Source organism: Amyelois transitella, chromosome 17 (assembly GCF_032362555.1).
Source record: "Amyelois transitella isolate CPQ chromosome 17, ilAmyTran1.1, whole genome shotgun sequence".
In the NCBI taxonomy this organism is placed as follows: domain Eukaryota; kingdom Metazoa; phylum Arthropoda; class Insecta; order Lepidoptera; family Pyralidae; genus Amyelois; species Amyelois transitella.
The window spans coordinates 7,654,715-7,681,077 of NC_083520.1; the positions used below are offsets into that span (position 1 = coordinate 7,654,715).

At 37.7% G+C, this 26,363-nt stretch overlaps 2 protein-coding genes across 3 annotated transcripts; one reads left to right on the forward strand and one right to left on the reverse strand.

Moving 5' to 3' along the window:
• The first annotated feature begins 26 nt into the window (after positions 1 to 26).
• Positions 27 to 1,761, forward strand: LOC106134289 (ubiA prenyltransferase domain-containing protein 1 homolog). Its single transcript, XM_013334292.2, has one exon. It carries the CDS (start codon positions 231 to 233, stop codon positions 1,230 to 1,232), a length of 1,002 nt encoding a protein of 333 aa, XP_013189746.1. The 5' UTR covers positions 27 to 230; the 3' UTR covers positions 1,233 to 1,761.
• Positions 1,762 to 2,183: 422 nt separating this feature from the next.
• LOC106134285 (ubiquitin conjugation factor E4 B) lies at positions 2,184 to 26,113 on the reverse strand. 2 transcript variants are annotated; one of them, XM_013334286.2, is made up of 20 exons: positions 25,930 to 26,113; positions 25,143 to 25,778; positions 24,234 to 24,320; positions 23,812 to 23,950; positions 23,086 to 23,645; positions 22,645 to 22,893; positions 21,577 to 21,823; positions 14,079 to 14,252; positions 13,483 to 13,603; positions 12,480 to 12,611; positions 11,818 to 12,018; positions 10,748 to 11,090; positions 10,308 to 10,403; positions 9,869 to 9,981; positions 6,839 to 6,977; positions 6,074 to 6,187; positions 5,447 to 5,567; positions 4,505 to 4,611; positions 3,886 to 3,979; positions 2,184 to 3,500 (listed from the first exon to the last, which is right to left on the reverse strand). In XM_013334286.2, exons 1-20 carry the CDS (start codon positions 25,951 to 25,953, stop codon positions 3,436 to 3,438), a joined length of 3,762 nt encoding a protein of 1,253 aa, XP_013189740.2. In that variant the 5' UTR covers positions 25,954 to 26,113; the 3' UTR covers positions 2,184 to 3,435. The 2 variants fall into 2 exon arrangements, with proteins under 2 accessions (XP_013189740.2, XP_013189741.2); XM_013334287.2 differs by lacking the exon at positions 24,234 to 24,320 and having other exon boundaries at positions 25,930 to 26,112.
• Between the last annotated feature and the right edge of the window lie 250 nt (positions 26,114 to 26,363).

A 26,363-nucleotide genomic window follows, 5' to 3' on the forward strand; every position in this document is an offset into this window, starting at 1 on the left:
CACTGTCACAGAAGTCACCACGACACGCGCGCGTCATCGTCATGACTGATTCAAGAATGTCTGCTATCCTTCAGATTTCCTCTGCTATTTACCAAGCAAGCAAAGCAATCTAAAATGAAAAGCAAATGCATGTATTTTATGAAACAAAATTAAAGAAATATTTGTATGTGAAGATAACAAATTTAAAGTTCGGTACTAGTAATTTTTGAAAGCAGCGCACTTAAAGTGATATGGAAAGTGATAAAAAATCTGAAGATATGGATAATATTACAACAGCTGATGGGAATCTTTTAGAGCAGCCCAAGGAAGTAACTGTACATGCTCGGAATCCATTGATAAAAATGCGCACTTATGTTTTAGCGTTACGCCCGTGGTCGCTGAGTGCCAGTTTATTACCCACGCTATTGGGCGCCGCTCTAGCGTACCGGTTGCCTGGGGACGCCGGCTTCAGCTGGGTCACGTTGCTGCTCACACTGTGCACGGTTATTTTAGTGCACGGCGCCGGCAATGTCGTAAATACATATTTTGATTTTGTCAAAGGAATAGATAACCGTAAATCTGATGACAGAACATTAGTGGACCATATTCTAAGTATAGATGAAATTGTTTCACTTGGTGCTATTTTATACCTGGCGGGCTGTGCGTTTTTTGTTCCACTCGTCATCTCCTCACCTGCTCGAATGGAACACTTAGCTTTAGTTTATTTTGGAGGGCTGTCATCTTCATTTTTATACACTGGAGGCATTGGTTTAAAGTACATAGCTCTGGGAGATATACTAGTTTTAGTCATATTTGGACCAGTGTCAGTAGTGTTTTCATTTCTAGCACAAACAGGAAGAGTGGATTGGCAAATTATATCTTATGCAATTCCACTTGCATTAAACACAGAAGCAATACTACATAGCAATAATACACGAGATTTGGAAACAGATTGTAAAGCAGAGATTGTAACATTGGCTATATTAATTGGTAGAACAGCTTCTTATTTATTGTATGCTTTTCTATTATTTATTCCATATATAATGTTTGTTGTAGCATCAGTTCGATGCTCTCTATGGTTTCTGCTACCTATCTTGACACTTCCTAGGGCATTTGAAATTGAAAGGAGGTTTAGGAATCCAGACACAATGCGCTATGTTCCTCGGCAAACAGCCAGGCTGAACTTTTACTTTGGTATGTTATACATGATCTCATGTTTATTTGCTAATAGACTTCCTTTCCTACTCAGGTAGTAAAGTGTATTTGCGTGCTTGTGTTTGCTTGCTGCACAATGTATCACAGATATCAGTATTTAAATGTTTAATGAGCCAATGTATTAGACAGAGGTTGTGCTTCATAAATTTTGAAATATTGGCACAAGTGTTGTAAGAATAAATAATAATGTCAAAGATTCCTATCACCACTTGTATGGTAATATTGTGTTGCCTAAACAGAGTGATTGTGCCTGATAAGAATAACAAAGTGAGGCATTTGACAATGTTGTAAACAAGCTTGGATTATTGAAATTGCTGTTGCTTATGGATAACTACCTCTATTATAGATTTATGAATTTGGGAAAATGGACTTTTGTATTTTTATAATCATGTAAGAGACTGGGAATCATGAAAATTGTATATAAAGGTATTTATTGAAATATATCCTAAGTACATACATCATAATGAAATCTCATAATTATTAGCTGTGTTTGTACATTGACAATAATAATTTATATTTTAAACTAGTTTTTTAAGTATTAAGTCAAATATATAGTTTACTTAAATATTTTTATTTTTTTAATTATGAAGACCCCCTCAAAATCTTGTAGGTACCTACTCAGAATATTTCAACAGTCAACAGTAGATCTATGTTGACAGAGTAGTGACTGTCAACATACACAGAATGTTTCTTATGTGGTAAGTCACTTATGTCACACACCAACTGTTAATCATCCTGAAGAAATTGAAGGGCTCAGCCAATAGCAAAGAAGAATCTTAATTACGCAAAACAAAGATTTCACAGATTAGAGCATAAATACAACCTCAGACTGAACATCATCAGAGCCGCGGTTCCCCAGGCGTAAGCGGAACACCTAGGCTAGCTCTTCCCTTTGAGGCGGTAGTAGCCTAGTCCCCTGCATAGTCTTTGAAAACCTTACTCAAAAAAACATTTCTGCAAGGTGAATTGTGAAAAAAGAAAAACAAATACATTATTTATTATTATATTTTATTGACATATCAACATAAGAGACCTCTAGCATATTCTTCATAATATAAAGATACAAGTCAAATTATTATACAATGAGACCAAGTAATTTTAAAGAAATGGACTTACATTAGGAATGCCTGATCTAAACCATTATGTAGACATACTGGCAGTGACAGAGGATATTTGAAAATCGAATAATCTGTTTAACACTACTATATTATATTGTGGTTATTCTATTCTAATCATATGTGTAAGTGAATGTATTGATTATGTTATGAGTTCTATTTGCTAATCCCAAGTGAACATCCATTTCAAGACATTGATATCTGTTATCTAAAAGGAACATAATCACATTGACATAATAAAGATACAAATAATAGTTATGTCAGCTAACAAAAACTAAACATAATATCACTAAAATCTGTGTATTCAAATCCATAAAATAAATTCATTTTGCACAAAAATAAAAGTCTTCAACATTCCATACAATAACCTAATGTTTATATATTTCAGTGTAAGTATATCATTAGTTATACTAATGTTGGACTAATTAATCTAAAATAGAAATGACTTTCATGCTGTGTAGTGGAGCTTTATTACCAAATGCAATATAATTGGCTCGTATTTCTCAATATGTTACGTTATAGTGAGCATTCTCGTTCAAAACATTTCAGGGTCAACCAATGCAGACCAGACTTGGTATTTCTTGAAATTTAGGCCTTCACATGTGATGTGATTATACATAATATATCAATTTAATACTATGATTTTATTTGAATTACTTTAATATTTTGCCAAATATTGACATATAAAGGAAATAGTAAATTTTAGAAGTAAAAGATACAATATGGGTTCCATAAAAATATTCCACTTAGTTTTACAGCTTAGCATTTGTGCGCAGAATGCAACTTCAAAATATCGTCGTAAGTAGATAATAAATTAAAATAAAAAAGTATATAACCAATAATTTTAGTTCTGATTAAATTTACATATATTACGTACAACATTATTTCACTTTATTATTCAAGATATTTAAAACTCTTTCATTGGTGAGTTGTCATTCTGCTCATAAACGTCTGAAAAGATCACCATGTCGCCACATCCATGTTATAATAGCCGGTGCATGATGATGCACATGCGCATTTAATCTCACATTCTCATGGACAATAGTCCGTACACTGGAAATATCCAGGAAGTCTTTCTACATGCATTACGTTATATACATCAGACTTTATTGTTGGCTTAGGATTCTTATGACGACGTTGAAGCTTTCTTCTCGCGTTGCCATTGACTGATCTTTTCTTTGAGTTCTGTAGCTGTAAAAAATAATACGAAAAATAGAAATAAATTCAAGTATGTACCTATCAGTATTAGTATAGGTGGTCTTATAAACTACTCATTGAGGGTGTTAAAGGTAGATTTTACACGTGTAAATTTTTGTATCATTTCGTCAATCAAGGTATAATTGTGAAGTTGTCGTTGTTGAAGAAAATGCTGCAGTGCAGTTTGTTACCGCTTCTTCTGCACTGACGCTTTGGAAGCGGCAGTAAACTTAGTTTTAAGTAATTTATTTGACGTCAACCAATGTTGTGAAAAATTATGACAATTATTAAGTGACATTGAAGTGTCCGATGCTAATGAATAAAAGTTTTTGCGACGCTTTTCGATAGAAGATGAACAAGCGCCAGTGGATGTATTTACCTGGACGCAGCTGGTCTTCGGAGAGCGGCTGCCGGTTGAAGGGGTCGGTGGCGCTGTTCAGCAAGTGCCGCAGTATCACAGATCTGTCCATCACCTGAAAACCAACGAGTTGCTTTTCACATGTTTATTGATACATATTTGGTATCGTTTATGTACATTGAATGACTTATTTGTCAGTTAAAATATACAAATTACACACACATTGTACGGATTTCCATACCATTTATGGGGTGCCGTATTCAATAGGTAAATCCCGAGCTTAAAAAGCCTCTTTCAAGCAGAAAAAAATTCAGATAATTAACCTAACATTTTGAATTTTAAAGAATGTTACATATTTAATTATGAATGCAGGAATTTGTGCTGGTTATTTTTGGCAATCATCTGATAAAGATACAAATATCATGCTTCTGTTCCAGAGGCATATACAGACACTACATTTTATTTTCAAATTTGACAACCTTCGATGAAACTTCAAAGAAATAAAAAATCAACCAATGGAAAAACTATATATAATATATAAACTTGGAATTCTTTTAGATGGGATAGCAACCTGTCACTATTTGAATATATATATTTTGAATATATATATATATATGTACGTAGATAACAATCTATATACCTTTCCGGAGGGCAGAAGAACGGGGTCCGTCATGAGCGTGTCCATGAGCGGGTCGCGGAACTCCTCCGGCGCGTCCGCGAACTCGTCGCTCAGGTGCTGATTCGACACTGAAACGAACAACCACCGCTCAATAAACTTTAGTAGTATATGTCTATGCTAAAATAATTTTCTATCAGTCAACCTCTTTGAACAAGGTTGATTGATGACTAATGTCAATGGACATTAGTCATCAATCAACCTTTAGTAAATGGCAAACAGATAAAGAATCAGGAATAAATTTAACAATGATATCAAAACATCAGTTTTAAAGCACGATCTAATATCGGGGTGACACGTCACATTCAAATCCTTTTGCTAACGGGTGGCGGCGTCTCTCCTTCAATAAGGGTATAAACTTTATAAAAGTGCCTGTAGACAAACTTGATTCCTCGATGATTTGGTTTGAATGAAAGTCATGTTTTTCTCCAGGTCACAGTATATAAAATACAAAATAAAGGCCCGAGCACACCAAAGTAGATTTTTAGGGTAACATAGTTTGAAAGCGGGCCCGCATCAGGCTGTAATACAAGAGTCTACAAGAGGTTGAGCACTTCAAGCGTTTCAATTTGATGTGACGAGATGTCGCGGGTTCGCTTTCACTCTGAGCTGTTTCTGACCTTAACTTTTTACATGACACATACACGTATCTTGATCAAATTAAGGACGTCCTGGTAAAGGGTCAGGTCAAAAGTACCCGAAACCGCCGAGCTTGCATGAAGAGAGTTATGAATGTGGATGAAGCGAAGGAAGTATGCAGAGATCGTGGCAAGTGGAAAGAGGTAGGCTCTGTCTACCCCTCCGGGAAAGAGGCGTGATTTTATTTTATGTATGTATGTATGTACGTATGTCAATCATACCTACATGGCGCTCACATAACATAACACAAGGCAATACAATATTTACCGGCAATCTGATACGCGTTGTCCGCCAGCACCTTGAACTGTTCGATCTCGGCGCACGTCTTGATGCACGCTTTCGACAGCCGCGCCGCCGCCTCCTCAAATAGCTCTTTGCGGAATGATCTCTGTAACATTAACAAGTATTTGTTTAATTTGTATGCACAAACATCAATTCGTATAGGATTCATGTAAGTTTCAGTTATTGTAAATAGTTACATTTCTTTGTTGTAGCTTCTTTTTGCAACTTGTATAAAATCGTTAATAACAAATGTAATACTTATTCACGGTTAGTTTATCGACTTTTTTGTAAAAATCATGTATGTCACACAAATTTGGCCATCAAATGACCATTTCTATCATTCAACCATACAGCTGAACGTGGTCTTTCAGTCTTTTCGAGACTGTTGGCTCTGTCTCGTAACGGCATATTTTTATTTATATATAGATAGTATCATTAAGATAGTATCCCGTAACACAAGTACGGAACTTACTTTGGTGCTAGTTCAAACTGTGTGATTTGTCCCATACCTATATAGCTAATCATTTATTTTTGTATGTGTATTGAAAGCAATCCTAGACAGTCCTAATAGCAAGTAATGATCGTTGAAATATAGAGTAACACTAGAGGTACCTCGTCGGCGGCGAGCGCGGCGTGGAAGACGGGCGAGTCGAGGTGCAGGTAGATGTTGACGAGCTGCGACAGCAGGCGGCGCGGCTCCCAGCCATACTTCTCCGGCCGCCGGACCTGCCGCGTACAATGTACATACTGATATTACAATTTCTTTTGCAAATAGAGGGATACCACCATTGATATCCTCCTTTTTTGAAGTCGGTTAAATTTCTAAAACCTTCACTGTAACAAACACTTTCCTGAAAACCGAATCGATAACGGTTCAACGAAACCCGAGATATTCGCGGAAAAACACATACAAATGCAAACCTGCAGGTCAAACTGAGAAACACCTTTATGAAGGCAATTAATAAACCAAGCATCTTATTTTATGTTTGTAACAAATCAAATGTAGGGTAGTCAAGATTGGGTGCGCTGTTAGAAAAAGTTAACGCGAGAGCAACCTACAACTCCCATGAGTCGGCGAGGGTAACCAGAAGGTAGTGACATGGGTGGTGATCGGATAGTGTAACAAATAAAATCAAAGTGAGTCTCGTGGTTCACGAAACTTCCATTGTTGTCGTTAAAGGCGACAAAAGATTCTTTATTTTATTGATTTATTATCTCAAATAATAGTATACAACGTAGCACATATACTAAGATGTAACTAGGAGGAAAATGAAAAGGAAAAAAGAAAACCAAGATCATGGCTTTCTTCATCTTCTTTCTTTCTTTATAATGTCTTACAATCTTTTCACAACAAGTCTATTCACAGCAATATCATACCTTCAGGTTCTTGCACTTGGGCCCGCAGAGTTGCTGAAGGTTGAAGTTGAGCATGGAAGCCAGTCTGTCAACCAGTTCCGCTCGCAGGAATGGCTCCTTGATTTCCACCGTCAAGTACTCCAACATGTCAACAGTTTCCCTGTAAATTTGGATTGTTTTATTGTTTTATATTATATATTTTGGTTGATGAATTAGTGTTACTTGTAATGAGTAGTGTTATTGTTATGTTTTTTACTATCTGTAGATATTTTCTACAGATAGTGAAAAACATAACATGCGTCCTTTAGTCGCAGTATATGATATTCGCAAAACATCATAAGAGCAAGACATTATAATCTCAAAATAGCACATTCTCAAAATATGATATTCTCAAAATATCATAATAGCTAGACATAAGATTCTCGTAAAAACACATTCACGAAATATGATTTTCGCAATATACCACACTCGCAAAATATGATAAGCTCAAAACATTATATTCTAAGTACAGTAAGGCATATGTAATTGATATATTACGATATATGACAAAAATTTATGTAGCTAGACAAAAAAGAGCGGAGGAGGTGACCGCTGGAAGTGCTGGAAATGGTAGATATATTATTTCGAAACATAGTATTATTTGTTAGGTATTACAAAACAAATTATTTATTCTTATTACAAAAAACAAAATAAAAAATATTCTTATTATTATTAATTATATTCAAAATATATTTACTACTAATATTTCTGTAAAACACTTAACCGTTTTAGACATACCGGAAGACTTATTGTTTTAAGTACACAATCATTGACGATACTTTTAATTTTTTTATTTTTGTCTATCGTTTTTTTATTTCGTTTCTTGTCAGCAAAATGTAAATTGTTTCTTTCTAGTTTTACTTTTTGTATTTTTGCTTCTTTTTTCATTAATGCTATAAATTGATACAATGTTGGCTTTTTAGGAATTTTACTATTAATTCGGCGATGCCATCCTTCGACTCCATTTGTAGTTCTGTTTTTTTGATCATAACAGTTTAATATAGAACTGCTTATCTTTTTCATCCACTGATTATTAAAATAATCAAGAAATTTATTAATGTCTCGGTCTCGTGATGACATTTCCATAATCGTGTAGAATGTCTCCGGTATCAAATTTGATGGTAGCAGTGGTAACAATGAACAATATTGCACAATTTTTCGATTTTCTGCAGAGAGATCGAATTCTTTGCTTTTTTTGAAAACAGCGTTGCAAAAGTGATAATAGCAGCCTTTGACGGTTGCATTTGGGAATACCTGGTTTACAGCTTTAACAACAGGCAGTTCGTAATCGCACTTGTACATATTTAAGTTCAATCCGAATTGTAGTTTAAGTATAGAAAAAAAGCACTCGTACGTTTTTTGCTGTTTGTTGGGAAGTAAAGCAAAAATTATTGGAATAAAATTAATTGTTTCTTCAGTACGTGCCACGTCGACATGTAAGCTGTATAGTTGATAATACGGCTTAGGTACAATCTTAAACGTACCGTCTCCGTAAATACTTGATACCGTTTTTAAATATTCACGTATCTCTGCACGTGTCAACATTGAAAAAAATATAATACGGCCAAATGATTCATGTACGTCGTATAAATAGAAATCTCCTACTAAGTTATCTGGAAGTCTTATGTTAAATGAGTCTTTTTTCAAGTTATCCATATTTAAATATTTATTTCTAGCTCTGTACAGAGTATCTTTTTTTGACGCAAATATTGGTATTTCATGTTCTTGACCCTTGAAATCGTGTTTTAAAATATTGTTCTCAAAAATCTTTTGCGCAGAAGTAAAATTGGTGCACACCTCATTCTTACAGTCATCAACAATCAAATCTATTAGGTTGCTTGTAAAATTGGGAGAATCACAGACATGCTTAGCGGGTCTGATAATTTCATTGTTGGCGTTGAGAGTTATTGACGTTCTGCATTCTTGTTGCTTAGAACACCGCCAGTTTGTCGTCCCAGATTTGTTTTTTAAATAGAAATTGTACCTGTATCCCTGATAGAGTAACACCGGTTTATTTTTTTGACTTTTGATGAACTTTATTTCATTATTATTACATTTGAATTGTTCCATATTTATGCCTAAGCAGAGAAACACTAATTAAAGCAAAGTATTTTACCCTCTGAGGCAATAAATAATATGTTTAATCAAAGTTGACGTTTTTCCTGTCATTATTAGTCATAAATAATAAAGGAAAATAAATGGCCAGCCAGTACCACGTTTTAGGACAAGAATCAATTAAACGCAGTCTTGGTTTTATTGTAGCTGATGTTACTTTTGGATCAAAAATATCGTGAAATGCGAATATGATATTTGATTGAATATGATTTCCTGAGTATTAGCTTTTTTGCAAATATGATGTATTGGGAACATTATGATTCGCGAATATGATATCTAGCTATTATGATATTTTGAGAATATCATATTTTGAGAATGTGCTATTTTGAGATTATAATGTCTTGCTCTTATGATGTTTTGCGAATATCATATACTGCGACTAAAGGACATGCGTGAGGGGATGGAATTCCCTCATACGGGATTGATCAAGGCAAGAGTGAATAGTCGTTATGTAAGTTTGCCTGCAACACTTTAGACTTCATCTTGCAAATTTCCAATAGTGCAGTCCTCAAAAGTCTCGAACACTGCGAAAAGCGTTGGATCTAGAGATCTCAAATTGGGTGTGTGGTTCCATAGTCAAGGGTTGCATTAAGAGAGTACTTTTCAAAATTGCCTCGAGAACAGAAACTTTTTTGTTTTTATTTTGTGATTTTTTGTGTAACAAGTATTAAATCATAGTATTGAATCCTATACTATTTAAGAGCAATATTTTTGGTGCTCGGTCACCCAGGTACTACCTATTTATAATTACTACAAGTATTAACATACCTTTATATTATCAGACGTTTCGAATCAATTTACTATGATCCGTGGTCACCGAGCGACCCAAAAATAAAGGTACGTTACGTGCGCATGTAATACAATAGAGAAAGTTTATTAAAATGAGCAGCAGAGTACCTGGCCAGCGTGAGGTAGGAGCGGCACTGGCGCTCGTCCTGCGCCAGCGCGCGCGCGCGCGCCTCCGCGCCGCCCGCGCCGCCCTCCTGCGCCTCGTGGATGCGCTTCAGGTACTGCGAATAAGCAAGTTTTCCCACTGATAACGCGGTCGCACATCAGCCTTATATATAATAGCTTATTTTTTATAGAAAACAACTGAATATAAAATCAAAAATTCACTGTGATAAGAGATCATGACACATTTGGCGAATAGTTAGTTCAGGAAAGGACCTTTTTGAATCCAACAGTTTTGTACGCCTTTAGGCAGAAGAAGTAGAGCACTAAATATAGTCACGTAAAATACTTGTATCCTATTTTCAAAAATATATTATATAATTGATCATTTTGCGGGTCTAAACTTTTGACGTACCGGTTCATCATCATATATTATTGTACTGACCGTGAGACACTCGTCGAGTAGGAATGTGGTGTCGTTCATGAGCATGTTGATGAACTTGACGAACTGCCGCCCCGAGCGGGACTCCTTCACAATGGCCTGCAACACAAACTTGCAATATAACATTTCATTTCAATAATACTTAGTATTAATTGTGTAGTCTCTACCTACCTCTCTAGGAAAAAGGCATGATTTTATGTATGTAATTGACTCATACATCAGGAACGTGTCTCGTCCAGTCTTGAGTTCTTACACGACTTTATTGTTACAATATTTTTTCTATGAATTAAATACTGACACCTGATAATTAAGAGTGTGAAGGTTTTGACCAACACTAGTCTCAGAAATAAAATGAGGCACTAGCTTAGCCGTAAAAAAGTTTCATTCTAAAAACAACTATTTATCGACACTACCTTACAATACAAATAATATTCTACACTCACTTGCTTATGTATCGGTCGTTCCCACATCCCCTTCAAAATGATGCTGATATGGAATCTTATAGTGAACTTATCGTAGAACTCGGTGCTCTGTCCAGTCGTCTCTATATCTGTGTAAAACTTCATTAGAGCGCTAGGCAAAGCGGTCTGAGACATTGGATGATCCATGAATTTCTCATAAACATTCTTGAGCTTCATCGGTACAGACAGATTGATAACAAACAAAACCTCCACAATTTTAGCGACGAGATATGGATTTTTGATCAGATGGGAGTGGCATATGGCGCTCAGGAGCCAGGTGATTATTGGGTCCTCGATGTAGTCCGCCACGATTTGTGGCACATACCTGGAAGGTGAATAGTTTGTTATATTTTTTGTGTGAGAAAGAGAACAGTCAATTATAGTGACACATGATTGTTTATGGCGGATATTATGTCTTTTGAAGGGAGGTTCTGCCATTTCTGTGAGCTTGAAGCATTTGAGGTCTTACGTATTTGCACATACACCCTTAGAGAGAGAGTCGTTCAATATTTTTGACGTACGCCTATCAAACCTTCAATCGTTAAGTCGCGGTACCGGACTTCACCTCTCTGAAGAGAAGCTCCCTTATAAAGGTTTTCGGATAAACGGATTAACCCATATTGATCACACCACCATCATGATCACACATCCATTTCCTTGATTGTGTAAGTTCCTTACAATATTATAAGTCACCGTAAATGCATCGATTAGCACAAACTAACGCAGAGCAACTGACTTGCCTATAGGGTTGTTTATCTACAACTACATACATACATACATAAAATCACGCCTCTTTCCCGGAGGGGTAGACAGAGACTACCTCTTTCCACTTGCCACGATCTCTGCATACTTCCTTCGCTTCATCCACATTCATAACTCTCTTCATGCAAGCTCGGCGGTTTCGGGTACTTTTGACCTGACCCTTTACCAGGACGTCCTTAATTTGATCAAGATACGTTCGTGTAGGTCTTCCCACTCCGACCTTTCCCTACACACTCTCCTTGTATATCTGCTTAGTCAACCTGCAAGTAACTTAGAAGAATGACACTCACTGCACCGCAAACAGCATGAACTCGGCGATGTCCTCCACGTACCACTCGGGCAGCGCGCGGAAGGCGGCGGCGCGCGGCCCGGGCTCCTGCAGCGCGGCGTCCAGCTGCTTGCTCAACAGCGCGCACGCGGACGAGTAGAACTGGACGCTGCGGCGCATCAGCTCGCCGTCGAGGAGCGCTGTCTCGGCGCACTGGCGCGATCTGGACAAAAGCAGGTCAAACGAGAATGAATGAATGAAATGAATGAATGAAAGTGCAATGAATGAATGAAAATTAATGAAAGACTAATGAACGTTTATTTACGAACATACTCTTCTTTGAACGAAGAACGTTCACGAAAGGTTTGTAATGAGCGTTAATTTAATTGTAAGTGGAATCCTAACTGACAAGTTTCTTCTATAAGGACAAGCTTATTGTATAGGTATAAGATAAAATATAATAGTCCAAATCCACGAATAATCCAAGTCACAACAACATTAAAAAGCTATAACTTGTGAATAGTTAGTCAACAGACACTCAAATTAAGACTACCACCTTTATTAAGAATTGGACCTTGGTATGTCGAATTGGACATATTTTTTTTAACATTGGTCCAATCACATCGAATGAACATACTCATGTAATTTCAGAAGATGTGATAACCTTTGTATTCGTTGCCGTACCTGTGTAGCCTCTTGATCTGCCTCCTCCAGCGACGCAACAGCTCGCGGTTGCGGAGCGCGGAGAAGCTGTTACGCCACTGCGGTTCCGCCGCCACCAACTCCTCTATCACCTTTTGTAGGTCGCGGAACGCTCTGTACGATACAAACATTTGTATGAATTTGCTGTTGGAGATGATAGATGCGGAAAGATTGAAACTCTGCTTAAACCTACTATGAAGTGGCTAAATTTAGTTTATAATTACTTGTAGCAATTTGCGAAATCCTCTCTTTTAGACCACATAAAGAACCCACATGTTCGATTCAGGTTGACATAACCGTCGGTCGCAGTTTTCTCTTTCATTTAAATAGATAGAAGATCCGTGCCGTGTGGTTCCCGGCACTGGAATAGGACCACTCCATGTCTTTCCCATGGAGATCTTATAAGGCGACTAAGGGATATGCTAATAAACTTAAGATTCTTCTTTTAGGCGATGGGCTAGCAACGTATTTGACCCTCAATTCCATCATTAAACCATACAGTTAAACGTGACCTTTCAGTTTTTGCGAAAAAAATGTTGGCTCTGTCTAACCCGTAAGGGATAAAGACGTGATATACTTATGTGTGAATGTTTATAAGCTAATAGTTACATTAAGTTTATCCAGTACGAAGTGCACACGTCATTATATCGTGTCGTGCGTATTGTTCATGATGCGTTCATTTATTTGTTTTCAAATGCGTCGCGGGAAAACAGAAATAACCATTGAATCGCTTTGTCTGGATATGGGACAAATATTTATAGCGACTCTGTTCCATGTTGTATAAATGTTTAAAACTCTCTTGATCACTCGTTTAGTGGAATGTGTGAATATTCTAGGTTCTAAGTTAAAGTATGTTATTTTACTTCTGGATGGAGCTGCAGCCGATACCAAATTATTAATCTCTGGAATCCTGTAGAGAAGTCTAAAAAGGTAACAAAAACAAACATATTTTTATATTAAGAATGAAAAAATAAAAGATAGTTACCGAATTCGCCTCTGGTGCGTATGAAGTGCGGGTATGAGAGCCACGTGATGCATGTGAAGCGTCAGGAACCAGCAGACGGTCTGGAACTTAGCCTCGGGCCACTTGTGGGCGGGGTCGTTGTCTAATGACAAAAAAAAAACATTATGTTAGTGGTGTCACACGTATATGATTCAGTAAATCTCTATTGCAGTGTAAGTTTATTGAACGCAATCAAGATATTATCCAAAATGAATTAAATTAATTTCTCCTTATCGTGCGAGAGAAATGGATCGATCTTGGACAATTAAGTTGGAAAATTTTATTTTGATATATATGTACCTATAACTTTTAATATAACCAAGTAAATTAGCCTCTAGATTCGATTCTAACCAATTAATTGAGTCATAAGCAAGTTAAATTCTGAAGTTTCGAAATCGTGTGCCGACATATAGGTACTATTGTAAAGTTACTCAAAAACCAGACCTCCTTTGCTTTGTTTTGTGTGTAATCTTTAATTTTTTTTATCATTCAGTTCACGAATTTGTCTACTCCGAATGGAATAAAGAAGTAAGTACACACATAACATGAAGTGTGTTACTTGTTACACTGCTACTCACTGAGAGAGTCGAGCCAATCCTGCGCCTCCTGCGCGGTGAAGTACAAACGCGTCTCGTCGCGCACGTTGGCCCACGAGTCCGGCTGGAAGGTGTACAGCGGGTACACGCGCTCCAGCTTGATGCGCACGGACAGCAGTTGTAGCACCGAGCAAACGTTCAACATGAACCCGTCGCCTGTTTTAAGAAATTTTTAAGGTTTTAATAATATGATGTATAAGGAATGTACCATCCATTGGCCGTATGACAATACTCGTAATAAAATTATCACAATTACTAAGGTTACTTTTACATTGAAACTTACTCGTATTTGGTCACAAGTGTTTACTTAGCAGAAAACGAGAATAGTCATTAAACTGGTCGCACAAAAATTACAAGTAAGATGAATAGAATGTCCTATAGAAAATATATAGTACTATTGTTAAATAAAAGATGTATAACTAAAGAACTATCCAAAAGATTTCATCTTGTAGTTTAGAAAATGATCGGGAACGGATAAGACTGATATACGTGCCTGTTGTTTTGTAGGAAGTTAAGTATTATCAAGGATACAAATAAAATGTAAACTTAAAGATAAGTACATTCTATAAGTTAAAGCACGGCAAATTGACAGCTACAAAATTACGACTAAAAACGCATTTAACAAAAGTATCTGAAATGTTTTCCACAAATTCCTACAGGAAAACAACAAGAAACCAATAACAACCGATTTACCGCGTAACCTGGTTAATTTGACTCAACTTAAGACTTGTTTATATCCGAGACATACTCAAATATCCTCAACTTGTTTATGGGAGTAAACACAAATATTTACAGGGATTTAATCTTGGAAAGTAAATAAATTGGGTGTATGCCAATTTGGAATAGTCTATTAGAAGCGATTCGGTAGGTGAGCGACATTTGAACAAAATATCTATTTTCGCAAGTCATTAAACGCAACGGATCATCGAACTACGCATTGAAATTTTTTTCATTTGTTGTCGTCAGCCCGCGCTCGGCTATCTCTATTGATTGCCTTAAAATGACACGACCTCATTTAATTTAATGAAAACGACGATCGTTATAGTTCGTCTCTGGCTCGAGACTGTTGCAACACAAAGTAAGAAAGAGAGAAAGTTTCTTTAATGAAATTGTAGAACATTTACAGTGTGAACTACATTTTTATTCATGCAGATAAGCTGTCGGTCGATGCGTATGATGACGTTACTTGTTAGATGTATGGTTAAGTACTAAATCAAGCAACTGAGACGAAGGCTTGGAATATGAGTCTTATAAAATTTTACGATTTTACTTTTCGACATAAAACTTTTCGGTTCTAAGATATAGCAGTTAAGAAAACAGTCCTTTTAATTTTGACTCTAAGAGATGAATTAACCACTGCAAGGTTTTACTTACACTTGGTTATCTTGTATGTACTTATTCCGTTAAAATATATTTCAGCTTGCATGAAGAGAGTTATGAATGTGGATGAAGCGTCGAAGATAAGAGAAGTATGCAGGAATCTTGACAAGAGGTGTGATTGTATGTATGTTTCAGTTTAACTTCTGCACTATCGGTATTTTTTAATTACAAGGTAAGTAATTATAAAATTATCGCTCACAATGAGATATAGTAGGCGGTCATTTAGATATGACTTTGATAGATTTGAAGAGCAATATTCATTATAATTCAGAGAAAACATTTGCAGTTAATCACAAAATTGTTATCTCGTAAGCGCTACAATTACCTATTAAACCACTTGACCGTTATTCAAAGCTTAATAATGAGATAGGCGTGTGATTTCCCGTCATTTATAAAACCTAATTGATCTACTCTTTATCCGTATTTCCGGTTGCTTCCTTTCGCCACCAGGTGGGGGTAGTGTGCGCGTAGATCAGAGCACGCTGCCCCTTCGTCATTGGCGTTTTAGTTCCCGTCGAGTGAACATCAACTGGTAAGAATTTATTCAAATTGGTATCTGCTTTAAGCAGGTGAGTACCCCCTAATGTTTAAATATATATAAAAAAAAAAAAAAAAAAAAAAAAAAAAAAAAAAAAAAAAAAAAAAAAAAAAAAAAAAAAATTCTACGGTAATAATCATTCCTTGATTATTGTGAATAAAATAAAATAAAATTCTTACCTAAAAATTAATGATGAAATATACCAACGGTTTTAAACCGTTCGTTAAAAATTCAGTTTTTATCGATTTACATTGTTTTTTATTTTCACATAGCATAGTGCAATGTCGGACAAAGACGTGCCTACCATGCGTGGAGATCGGGCTTGTTCAGCGCAAAAAAGACGGCGACGCCCTAGTAGCTCCGGCAGTAGCAGCAGCAGCAGCTCAAGTTCGCGAGATCAGTCATCGGAGTCTCCACAGAGACATCAACGCCGCCGTCATCGCAACTCGAAAGGACGTCGGTTATCAAACAAGTACGAGAAACTAAATAAAGAGGTTAGTGAGCTTCGGAACTTCTTGATGTACAACCCTAATTTTCAAGCAGCGCAGACGCATCCTGTTTGTGACAATTATGACAATGTGTCCGTTAGTTCGAATGCTAGTCGCACATTGTACGAACAAACCGAGAATAGTCCAGTTCGTACTACTAATTCCGAAAATCCTACTTCAGGTTTTACATTTGGTATCGAAACCAAATTAAAGGAACCGGCAGTTCCTAAAACGCCAGCTCAGTTCCTTAAAATGTTGAATGAAGTGCAGAGGTTAGGTTCAGACACTTGGTCCGAAATTCGTTATGCCGACACCCAAAAAAATTTATGCGCATACCCCCGGTTTTGTCAATTTAGAAGTAAACGACGAAATCAAATCTTATGATAACCTACGTTACTATGCTCATCCAGAGAAAGCATACGCAGCCTTAACGTTTTGCGTCTTGAAACAAAATGAGGAATTACAAAATCTCCTCCGTAACCTTTTAACTTGGATTCAGACGCAGCCTTGTGATCCTGACTGGATTGCATTAGCGTGCAAAAAAGTTGAGGAACTATTCTTGAAGGGAGATTTTCACAAAGTCTCGTCTGATTTATTGCAATTAGTTTGTGGCCACAGAGCAGAAATCATTCAAATGCGCCGAGAGGGTATTCTTAACCAGGTTCGTGACCCTTTAATTAAATCAACACTAAATAAAATTCCACCCTCATCTACTTGCATATTTGAGGAATCTTCTTTCACCTCTACCATAGAAAAAGTAGGTGGTGTACGTAAAGCTTTTAATCCTATTACGAAACCAGTTAATAGTTCTAAATCCTATAAGCTCGGTTCCAACCGCCTTCCTCAGTCAAAAAGTAAAAGGAAGGAATACCATAACGTAGCGCAGGGTTCATTTAATCGATTTAATAGTTATAACCCAATACCTGGCTATTGTCAATACCCGAATAGTGCGTTCTCATATCCGAGCACATCTCGCGACCATGCGCCCCCACCGCCGAATCAGTCGAGCTACGGGCAAGTAATATACCCTCCACCTAATTACTGGAATTCACGGCCAGAGCCGTCTGCTCCCAGAGGGCAAAGGGGTGGCACAAAAAGACCATTTCGTTCCTCTACAAATAGAGGTAACACCAGGAAGTCGAAACAATGACAACCAATCGTTTCGGGCGGGTCAATTAGTTTTCTATCTAGACAAATGGAGAACCATGGGGGCACCCGACCATATTTTACAGTTAATACAAGGGTACCGAATACCTTTTGTTCGAAAACCGCCACTCCAAATTCCAAATTTCAAGGGAACTTGTGTAACTCCACCTGGCGAGGAAATGACCAAAATAGTGACAAAAATGATAAGTCAGGGGGTGTTAGAGGAAGCATCGATTTCCCCAAGCTTCATTTCCCCATTATTCCTCGCTCCAAAGAGCGACGGCTCAAGTCGACCAATTTTCAATTTGAAAAGATTAAACAGTTTTATAACGGCAGACCGGTTTCGCTTGATAAACGTTCACCGGGTCCCAAACTTCCTCCAGCCAAAAGACTGGATGTGCAAAGTGGACTTATCGCAAGCGTACTTTCATCTGAGCATATCCACCTCCCACAGAAGGTTTCTTCGGGTCATATACGAAGGGCAATTACTCCAAATGACGTGCCTCCCATTTGGCCTATGCACGGCACCCAAAATCTTTGCAACCCTGTCGAATTGGATAGCTCAAACACTGAGAGAAAAAAGCGTGCGGATTATAGTCTATTTAGACGATTTTTTAATAGCCAATCAGTGTCGAAACACTTTAAAACTGCACACGGACATGCTGTTGGAGACTCTCAGCAATCTAGGGTGGCAAGTAAACTTCGAAAAGTCTATAATAGCTCCTCAAAAGTCTCTGACGTTTCTTGGCATCCATTGGAATCCATGGTCCAACCAAATATCTCTTCCGGAAGAGAAATCCTCCTTGATAGTACAGAAATTAACCCAACTTCTAGTCACAGAAAACGTTTCAGTCAAAGATCTACAAGTAGTGATAGGACTGTTAAATTTCGCAAGCTTCGCGATCCCATTAGGAAGACTACGCTATCGAGAAACACAAATGTTTCTTTTATCCCTGCCAATAAACACGAGCAAAAAGTACGCTCTTCCAGAAAGCGCCAGGGCGGACATTCTATGGTGGATAGACAATTGCAAGGGATCCAGACCCTTGCATATACCAGCTCCGACCAACTTCCTGACGACGGATGCGTCAGATCAGGCCTGGGGGGCACAGATAAACGATATTCCTCTCTCCGGCATCTGGACCAAAGAAGAACAAAATCTACATTGCAATATAAAGGAAATGTTGGCAATATTTTACGCTCTTCAGAACTTTGTATCAATCATAAGCTACAGCTCAATACTAATGCAATGCGACAATCAAACCGTAGTGTCTTATCTGCGGAGGGAAGGGGGCACGAAGTCCAGAGCTCTATTACATCTAACGAACAAGGTTCTAACCTTCTTGCAAAAGCACAAAATCCAATATCAGATCAATTATCTTCCCGGGAGATTCAACAGTCAAGCGGATCATTTATCAAGACTACGCCTGCCGTCAGAATGGCATCTTCTCCCTCAGATAACGGAGAAAATCTTTGTCAAGTGGGGCACCCCACTGATAGACCTATTCGCGTCAGACAGAGCCCATGTGGTACCCAGTTATGCATCACTAGATCTCAACGATCACCAAGCGGCAGTTCACAACGCCTTCAGCATAGTTTGGAATTTTCCACTAGCTTGGGTGTTTCCACCCCCGTGCTTAGTGCCCAAGGTGTTAGCACACCTCAACCAATGCTCAGGAGTATATCTGCTGGTAGTCCCACGGTGGAGGAAAGTATTTTGGAGAGCAGATCTCAGGGCCAGAGCCCTAGCCCCTCCCTTCACCTTGCGGGATCTTCACAAAATCCTGATAGATACATCAACAGGACAGCACCCGCCAGATGTCCAGAATCTCAACCTGGAGGTCTGGAAATGTCGGGGTGGAGTACGGACCTAAACTCTTGGAATAAAGAACAACTGGACTTATTACAATCCTCTTGGCGCTCATCGACAAAGAGAACTTACAATGTGGCATGGAGAAATTGGTGTTCATGGTGCGAAACACATAATATTGACCCAAAAACGCCATTGCCCGCAGACCTTGCTAGATACTTAGCAGACCTTTACTTGACTAAAAAATATGCATACAGTACTATCCAACTACACAAATCTACCATTGCTACTCTATGCAACACATCTAATAATTTGAGTTCAAATGTTGTAGTAAAACACATTTTAAAAGCTATATCTATTAAAAACCCCAGACCTGAAAAGCCCCCAATTTGGAATATAGATAATCTTAAAGAATTTATTAGTAGTTATTCAATTGACGAGAATAGTTCTTTTCAAGTAGCTCGTCACACAGCTGCTTTGTTATTACTTTGCTCAGGAAGACGGGTCCACGATCTGACTCTTCTTCAGGTTGACCCTTTGCATTTAATTAAAACGAGTCAACATTTTGTTTTTTGGCCAGTCTACGGGTCTAAAACTGACAGTGCCAACCACCAGCAATCGGGCTGGAAATTGTTATGTAATACCTCAGATAGTAAATTAAATCCTCTATTATGGGTAGAAAAAACTATAACAATTTTTAAGGATAGAAGAATTGAGGCGAATTGTCAGTCATTATTTATTACAACAAAAGGCGAAGCAAAGCCAGCATCTCGTACGGTCATAAGCGGCTGGATAAAATCCTTGCTTAAAATGGCTAAAATAGATGCTACTCCAGGTAGTGTCAGAGCCGCAGTAGCATCAAGTAATTGGTTGAAAAATTTCCCTCTTGATGAAATTCTAGCCCGCGGTAATTGGAAATCTGCCAACACATTTCATAAGTTTTATAGGAAAGAAGTTCGTACAGATGATAATGAGTGTTCAGTTACAAACCTTTTTCAGGTTGTGAATTAAAATTAGTTGATTTTACTCTAATTTCATAACTGTTGCCATACAACATTAAAGTTAATCTAGTATAGGTAATTTTTGATTTATATATAACTAGTAAATATAACACCTTCCAGTAGTGGATATTTATACTCTACAAATGGTATCGCATTGCTGTGTTATATAATATATATTTATATATATATATATATTATTAAATATATAACGATTGTATATGTGATTGATTAAATACCACGTTTATATACGTACCTATATTGTTTCACTTGTATCCTACTTAATTACCTGATATCATGTCCTTCTTCCATCATACTGAAGTTACGTAAAAATATACATAGAAATAATATATAACTTCTAAGGACATTGAACAACGTTTGTTATTGTATAAAACTGACAACTCCTGTCCTGTCTGTGATATTTTCAAAAAGCATTATGAATCCGTGACAGAACAGAGTTGATTATCACATTGGCGTTTGGTTGCTGTTCCTTCACCAGGCGATAACAAACACTTCTCATTATTAAGCTTTGAATAACGGTCAAGTGGTTTAATAGCCGCGTTTTACCTGAAATAAAACGCATATTAAACTACTTACCTTATTCAAAGCTTAACTTTTTAGCTCTGCCTGCTGTCGACATCCTTATGAACAAAACGCAATGACGAAGGGGCAGCGTGCTCTGATCTACGCGCACACTACCCCCACCTGGTGGCGAAAGGAAGCAACCGGAAATACGGATAAAGAGTAGATCAATTAGGTTTTATAAATGACGGGAAATCACACGCCTATCTCATTATTAAGCTTTGAATAAGGTAAGTAGTTTAATATGCGTTTTATTTCAGGTAAAACGCGGCTATTACTGTGCTCACCACGTAGATGTTAAGATATTCGTACTATGTGCACTGAAAATATTGAACTATCTAACGGAAAAATGTAAAACAGAAGCCTCACGTAACTAAATTTTCCAAAGCTTCAGTTTTAATTTCTAAATATAAATTCGAATAGAATTAACAGGTTTCGTAACACGTTTCTTTAAACTCATCTATTAATATTAAAGACCATTAAGGAAGATTTCTAACTTGTTCTGTTTCTTTCATCAATACAATGATAAATAACTCACCAGCGAGGGATCTCTCATCGGTCTGTAACTGCGCCCTTCTTTCGTTTCTCTGTAGAAGGGCTGCGAAGTAATTGAGGAATGGTTCCCTCGCGTCAGGGCAGAGCAATATGTTGTGGCAAATGTTGTGCAACGTGTTGCGGCTGGCTTCCACCTCCCGCTGCAGTGCGAAAGCGAGGCTGCGGTCGGCGGAGCCGGTGGCGAACAGCCGCTCGGCGAGGCGCGGGTTCTCTTCCGCGAACAAAGATATCTACAACACCGATACATGTTATAGATACATTTTATTTTTTGTTACTAATGAATTCAAAAATGTATAATTCCTTTTCGCTTTAATGTGATTCTTTAGTGCACTGGACATTCCACTACTTTCACATTTAGCTGACAAACAGCTAGATACTAATTTGTCAAGAAGAAAATTCTACTTATTCTTTTGAATCTATCATATTTCAAACCAAAACGACGAAACACAACTAAATATTTAATTGATCCATCTTAAAGTTGCTTTATTGATATTTTTTATGAGCAATAAAATATGCTATCGACTTCCTTGCATTACTCAAGCGCCAGATAAGACTTGCGTTAATTTGACTAACGAGCGAATTTCTTGTTCCTGTGAACACATAAATTTAAGTCTTGTCACAATCCAAGATTGTCATTTTGATAAAGAAAACTTTTTATCTCAGTTTTTTGATTCATCGTAGTCATAAAGGTTGTCAGTGGTATGAAATAATTTATGACATCAAGGAAGACCCACGGCAAAGTTTATTTTGGAAACAAAAGCTGTTGGTAATTTTATTGTAAACTATCTCATATTATTTCTTGCACCGTCGTCTGTATGCGGTGTATATTTTCCTCTCCATTCTTAGGTTGTCTTGAAGAAATCGCTATAAACGATAAGACCGCCCATCCGCCCATTGTACTACGTACATCTAGGTTTCGGTATTCGCTTCGTGTAAAGACCCGACTCACCCAATCCAGAATGCTGAGTGCTCCTCTCCAGTATGGTGAGAATGCAACCGCGACTAAAGCCAGGAGGAAGAAGCTAGCGATTGATTTAAATAAAGTACTCACCGCAAAGAATGGCCCGAGGAAGCTAACCCTCGCGATCTCCCGCCCGGGTGAGGTGGTGATGGAGTCGGGGCACAGGCTGGGCAGCCGCGCGACCAGCTCGCACACGGGGCGGCGCGCGTGGCGCGGGCCGGCGCGCAGCTCGCACAGCGAGCGCAGCGCGCGCAGCGCCGCGCCGTGCCCGCGGCCCACCAGCGGGGACACGCAGCGGCGCATGTACTCGCGGATGCCCATAAGAAGCGGGATGAATACCTAACATTTATTTTGAATTCATTAATTAGTCAATTTTATTAAAAACACACTTTTATTACAAAGAAAGAATCTTCTTGTACTTCATCAATTTGATAGGAACTTTTTAGTAATTAGCATATTGGTAACAAACAACGAAATCTGACAATTAGCATAAACTGAAATAATACAGTTATTTACACAAGTGAATCTTACCTCTTCAAAAACTTCTTTATCCAAGTAGGTCGCTATAAGTAACTCTGGAATGAGTCCGGTTGGGGCGTTCCCAATGAGAATGTATGGAAGAAGGGGTGATTTCCTGCACTTCTCCAAATCCATGCCTCCTTGTAGCACTAGCACCAAATAATTAACAAGTAAAGTCCTTAAACTTTGCAAGTGATCACTCAAAGGTGGTTCTGAACTTTTCTTTGGATGTTCTCTTTCGTACAAGTTAATGTTGTTGTAAAATCTTAATAGGTAACTAACTGCTAGGCCTTGCGTGGGAATGGTTTTAGGGAGAGGAAGAGAGGGGGTGGGGCACTCGCCCTTTTCGGCGTCATTTTCGGACCCCAGCGGGCCACTAGTCAGGGTATCATCGCCGCAATCTTCACTCAATCGCTTTGATGTCTCTGACACAGCAATAAGCTTCTGATTCAAAGGATCACTCTCATCTGCTATTTGAGATAAGATGTCCATTATGGCTTGGGATGATATTTCTTGTAAACTTAGGTTAGGATTGTCAAGTAAAGCTGCTGCAACCGATGGCACAAACATTCCTGTAACAAAAATTTTTAATACAATGTAATGTTGATTAGGTCAGATATTTGAAATGTTGCTGAGAACACTAAATGTTAATATATTTTATAACAGTTTAAGGAAAACATATTTGAATTTAAATGCAGTCAACTCTTAAAATAATAAATAGATAAAGAGGTATTTTACCTGACATCTCATCTGACCAAGAGACTTGCAAAATCTTAGCTACAATGTGCCGTAGTTGCTCCTCGGTCATCTCGGTGCAGCTGACAGTTCGCGATCGATAGATCTTACGAGCTGGAGATGCTGAAGAGTCATCTTCCACCTTAATAATTATTATAAAAAAATTAATAGAAAACATTTATAAAAAAAGATTTGAATGAAATTACACAAAAAGTACACACACATACACAGGAAACAAAAATAATATTAGCATTAACAACATAAAAGCGCAGGTCAGACAGAAAAGACAAGAAAGAGGGTGAAGTCAACTGAAAAAATAACAAACAGAGGAGACAACACCACACCTCCGCCCTGTCTTCTGTTGTGTTGCACTTCTATAGATATTGTATGGAAATTAATGAAACTATGTCTTCAACCCTTCGTACCTTCCATCGCTTCTGTCTGGCCTGAGCCAAAATGTTGCGTAAACGTGTGTGAACGCCACCTGGGCGTGCCTTGTTGGTTTCGGCATCCTTTGGTGCGGCAATCAAAAAAGAGTGATATTACGTACTTATACAGTTTTCTAGACATTGACAATTTAACATACACCTACATAAACATACCTAGCCCGTTATAAACATTCTCATAACAAAAGAGCTGAATATAATCCCAAACTCATTTTACAAGTAAACACAGACATATCATAATTGCAGGTTTCAAAATAAGAATCTCTTTTGAACCTGGTTTTCTATGAATTGTACTAGAATAAAAAAATATAAATCTTGCTCAGCTATACAAGATACATAACACACAAAATAATCGTACCTACAAACCCCAGCTGAATAGCAAATATTTGACCAGTAGTAAGCTGTACACATTAAAAATACATAAATATATTTGTAGATTGAACTGTTTCAGTATATATTTTTTATGGTGGAAATGTTTCAAATAAAATAAATACATTTCCCTTTTGTGTTCAAACACTTTTTGCATTCACCTATTGTAATCATTAAAATTCTTAAGCCCTGCACAATTGCTTTTGAATAAGTTCCATCATGTAAAATTTTTAAAATTATCTATTTGGAATCTAAGTATCAATATACTATATAGTATAAATCTAATTAGAATCAATATTACAATAATACATAATGAAACATAACATAAGAAAGACAAAAGAACAAAAGTAGGTTACCAGAATAAACTGAATATGTGATTTGTTTTCATATAAATTAAATTGGAGATTTTACAAAGAGTTTACAAACAAAAACCAAATTTTAAGTATTTATATATAATTAATAAAAAAAAATCTGAAGGATGATTTAAACCATGTAAAATTATACTTTTAAAATACTCACCTCCATAGGCTCTTGTTGCTGTTCAATTTGTAAATTTTTCTCTGATGAGTCATCAACTTCCATGGACAAAGAGCGCCGTGAGCAACTTGGTGACACATTTGGTCTGGGTCTCACAGGAGAAGGCTCCACAAACTGTGCGGGAGATATTGATCTGGATGTACTGTCTTCCCGTGTAGATGTTCCTTCAGAACCACCAACAGTGGACTGCGGCAAACTTCCTACACGAACTGAGCCACAACTCAACAGTGTGTCATCACCCATAGAGTCAAAACTGCTATATTGTCTGGTTTGAGACAAATCTGTCATCTTTGTGTCAGGCATTTCGTCTAACAAATTATTATCTGGTTTTTCAGTCACGATTAAGCCATCTGCAGGTATTTTGGTTTGATCTGATTCTCGTTTACTGACTTCATCTGAGAAATTTGACTCCTGATTTGTGTTTGTGGCATCTGGTGTGGTGGGCTCTATGGAGCTGCGAGGCGTCGCCGCGGGCGAGAGTCGGGATAGAGGTGGATGCGATGGATTGACCTCGGGGGATGGCACAGAAGCTCCAGGGGTGATGGGTGGGCTCGCAGGGGTTGGGCTCGTGCCTGCGCCACTTAAAGCACCCAGTCTCGCCAAGCGCCGTCTTCGTATCTGTAATAAAGAGACATCCTCATGTCCAAAGACACGTGCTAATTCCTCATCTCGCACTAGTGCGACGCATCAACGCTTTGTTTTGTTACGAAATTAGACTGTCCATACGCATTACGCCAAGGTTCGTTTACAAAACATTTTTTCTACTTACCTCCGCTTGACTCAATTCACTCATACTGAATATATCTTATTATAAACTGAGCAATAATTGTTGGGGACACTATTTCACAAAAAAATGTCCTGAAATACTGAATAAAAGAACACAAGAGCACAAGCCACACAACAAGCAGTCAGTCACCTCGCTCAGCTGTTTGACGTTTGTCGTTGGTAAAATGACGAGAAAGAAAGTATTGAAAATACCACGCGTCATCGTTGCATGGCTGCGTTCACACCGGTCCTACCACTGATGTGAACATAATAAACATTATACAAGTGTCATGAGAGCGTGGCGAAGTTGCCAAATTAAGACTTATGAGTCAAAACTGGGCGTTCACTCGAAAATGTGTTTCTCAAGCAAAGATTTAAATATTTATATATCTGTGGTCTCAATTATGTTTATTTGTAATATATTCATAGCACAGAAAT